The 3,121-nt window shown below is 39.6% G+C and overlaps 1 protein-coding gene across 1 annotated transcript in view; it reads left to right on the top strand.

Moving 5' to 3' along the window:
- Positions 1-1,084: 1,084 nt before the first annotated feature.
- The window catches only part of LOC129572082 (nucleolar protein dao-5-like), a gene marked incomplete at its 3' end in the record, with an annotated part of 6,013 nt that continues 3,976 nt past the window's right edge, over positions 1,085-3,121 (top strand). Inside the window, exons 1-2 of the mRNA XM_055451996.1 lie at positions 1,085-1,641; positions 1,764-2,653. Coding sequence (XP_055307971.1) covers positions 1,085-1,641; positions 1,764-2,653 — 1,447 coding nt within the window. The remainder of the gene's footprint in view (positions 1,642-1,763; positions 2,654-3,121) is intronic.

A 3,121-nucleotide genomic window follows, 5' to 3' on the forward strand; every position in this document is an offset into this window, starting at 1 on the left:
CAATTGCATTGATAAGCCCACATTATCCTTTGTGGTATTTCTGACTTAAAGAATACGAACATTTTGTTCAATTTTCGAGCTATGTACAGTGTACACTGTACAGTATACACACATATTTTCGAACCGCATTTAGTTTGTTCAAATGGAATAAAGGCAAAGTTTTGTGATTTTTCCTTTACATTCCACGTTCTTTTCTAGAGTAATCGCTTGTTCATTAGTTATATTTATTTATATGATCATTATTTTTCTGTGCTCTCGAGTTATTGATTGATTTTTCGGCCACATTTTCAATTCGTGCATAAAACCAACCATTAAAATCTACGCAGCCGTCCGTCCGTTCGTACGTATCAAAGACAGTGAAACGTATGCGAGTCCGTTTTGATTGATTGCATTTTTGTGGTGGGACAATTTTACTCATGTGTTTCATAAAACACCACAATTCGAACAAGTGACCGTTTTATTTCGAAAGCTCTTTGAAACACATATTTGATGCACGAAGCTAATGTACGCACGCACGCCCGTACGACCGTACTATTTCAATCTGACCAGACTCATTCAGTCAACAAATTAACTATGCATCTGTGTCATCAAATATAGCCGCCGATAAGCCCACGTGCAATTGCATTGATAAGCCCACATTATCCTTTGTGGTATTTCTGACTTGAAGAATACGAACATTTTGTTCAATTTTCGAGCTATGTACCGTATTTTTGGCGACATTGTTCTTTTTTTAATTTGGTTCACAATTATTGATGAATGTGCCCATTTCCTTTCTCTAACTTTACAATAATGTATGGAAAAAGAAACACAGATTTCATAATACACGAAACCTTCTGTACTCACGCACGTTCGTACGCACGGAACTCTGGACTTTATGTTTCCTTTTTCTGTCTATTTATTGAATTAACGTTATATTTTCGTTTTTACATTCATTTTTTTTGACTATGTTTCGATGGAGATATAATATGACAAAAGAATTAAATTTTAAAAACCATTTAAAGTTATTTTATTTTAATTTTGGTTGATTCTAAAAAATTACGCTTGTCCTAATTTTCCAAATTTGACTTTCTATTCGTTATAGAAAATGGAGACATTGACATTGACACTGAAGAAGGTGAAGAAATTGATAAAAAGAAAACAGTTCCACATACATTCGATTCGGCCAAAAGATCAGCCGGGATTCCCGTCGGCCGTATGGAAAACACCCGTTTTTCACATGGTGTATGATGTCGACAAAACATTGGTGCGTAGTTTTTATTACTGCACTTTATGCTCTGAACTTATCCACTTGGCCCAAACTGGCAGTGGAAACTCGAAGCTCACACGTCATGGCTGCTACAAAAAGTATTTGATGAACTTGAACAAGGGGGCTAAAGATAAGGGTGATAGCAGCAGCAGCAGCGACGACAGCAACAATGACAGCAGCAGCGACGAGGAACAACCAGTTGTGTCTAAAAAGGCAAACAAGAAAGATGAATTGGCTACCAACAACGAAAGCTTGACAAAGGATCAATTCAATTTATTGGCCAAAGTTTTTGCTGAATTCCGCATCCTCTGCTTGAAGTCTGAGTGCTTGGATAAGCAAACAGTTCCTGCCGATTTTATGGCAATTTTGCCGAAAATTTGGAGCATTGCAGAGTGGTATGTTTCTTCTCCTTTTCTTTCTTCACAGCAAATAAATTGGACTTTTTAAAGTGTTAGTTCTTCGTCTTTGAATTCTCTTAAAGCGCCGTTCGTTTTTTTCTCCACGTTGAATCATTTAGGAACACGTTCATAAAACAAGCTTACGCAATGATGAAACCAAATGACAAGCGTCCGGCGAAAGCTTGTCCAAAAAGCTTGAAGCCAGCGGAAGATCGTAGTGACGATTCGTCTGATGACGATGGGTCTGATGGCAACTCTACAGATGGCGATAATCCACCTGTACATGCACAGAACGCAATGATGAAACCAAATGACAAGCGTCCGGCGGAAGCTTGTCCAAAAAGCTTGAAGCCAGCAGAAGATCGTAGTGACGATTCGTCTGATGACGATGGGTCTGATGGCAACTCTACAGATGGCGATAATCCACCTGTACATGCACAGTATTACCAGCAAAGCCTAGATGCTGAGCGTGTCAATAAATCCCAAGAGGTTACAGCAAGCGATAAAAATGATGGTAAGACTGGAGATCCGTCAACACCGGTGAAAGCGTCACAGAAAAGTAAAAGTGGCTCAAAGTCCAAAAAAACATCTGCACGTCCGCCCGTCCGTCTGTCCGTTCGTCCGCCAACACCTACGTTGGAAGCAATTTCACAGGACCTTGAGGAAAAGTCGCCAAACAATGATGGTGAGATTAAAGATCCGCCAGCGCCGGTTAAAACTCCGAAGAAACGTGGAAGAGCAACAAAGTCCAAGACTACAGCAAACGATCAAAATGATGGTGAGATAGAAGATCCGCCAACGCCGGCTAAACAGAAGCGTGGAAGTGGCTCAAAGTCTGAAGAGGCTGCATTTGCACCTTCGGCCGACCGTCCGCCAACGCCGGTCAAAGTTCCAATGAAACGTGGAAAAGGAAAGAATTCGAAAGAGACTGCAGCAAAACGACGCAAGTCAGCAGATGATGATGCACCGGTCATCCGCACAGCCGCCGCCAAAAAAGATTACTCCAAAGGTAAGACGGAACCCGCTCTGAAGAGAATGAACACACGTTCACGAGCAAAACACAACGATTGATTCACCACTTGACCATAATTCACCCCTCGACAACGATACATCTCAATTGATTCATTTAATAAAAACATCCTATCCAACTCATTCTTTTCAAATGATCACATTGTTAACAATTGACTTGAAAACATTTCTATCACGATCATATATAAACAAATGAAGACTACGATTAAAATAAGTAAAAGTTTTGAATAGATTTTCATATGAAACACTTCATTATACCGGGTATGCCCGTCTGCCCGCCCGTACACGAAAAAATGAAGTTTTAAAAAATGGTACATCGAAAAAAGCCATTCTTTAAAACAATTGCCTTGAAGGCATTCATATCATCACATGTTTGTGTTCATAAAAAGCCAATGGAGGCTATATTTTGATTAAAATAAGTAGGACAGCTCATAGTTTTGAATAGATT

The sequence above is a fragment of the Sitodiplosis mosellana genome, unplaced genomic scaffold (genome assembly GCF_009176505.1).
Source record: "Sitodiplosis mosellana isolate CC-2019 unplaced genomic scaffold, AAFC_SMos_1.0 Smas_scaffold_4089, whole genome shotgun sequence".
NCBI lineage: Eukaryota > Metazoa > Arthropoda > Insecta > Diptera > Cecidomyiidae > Sitodiplosis > Sitodiplosis mosellana.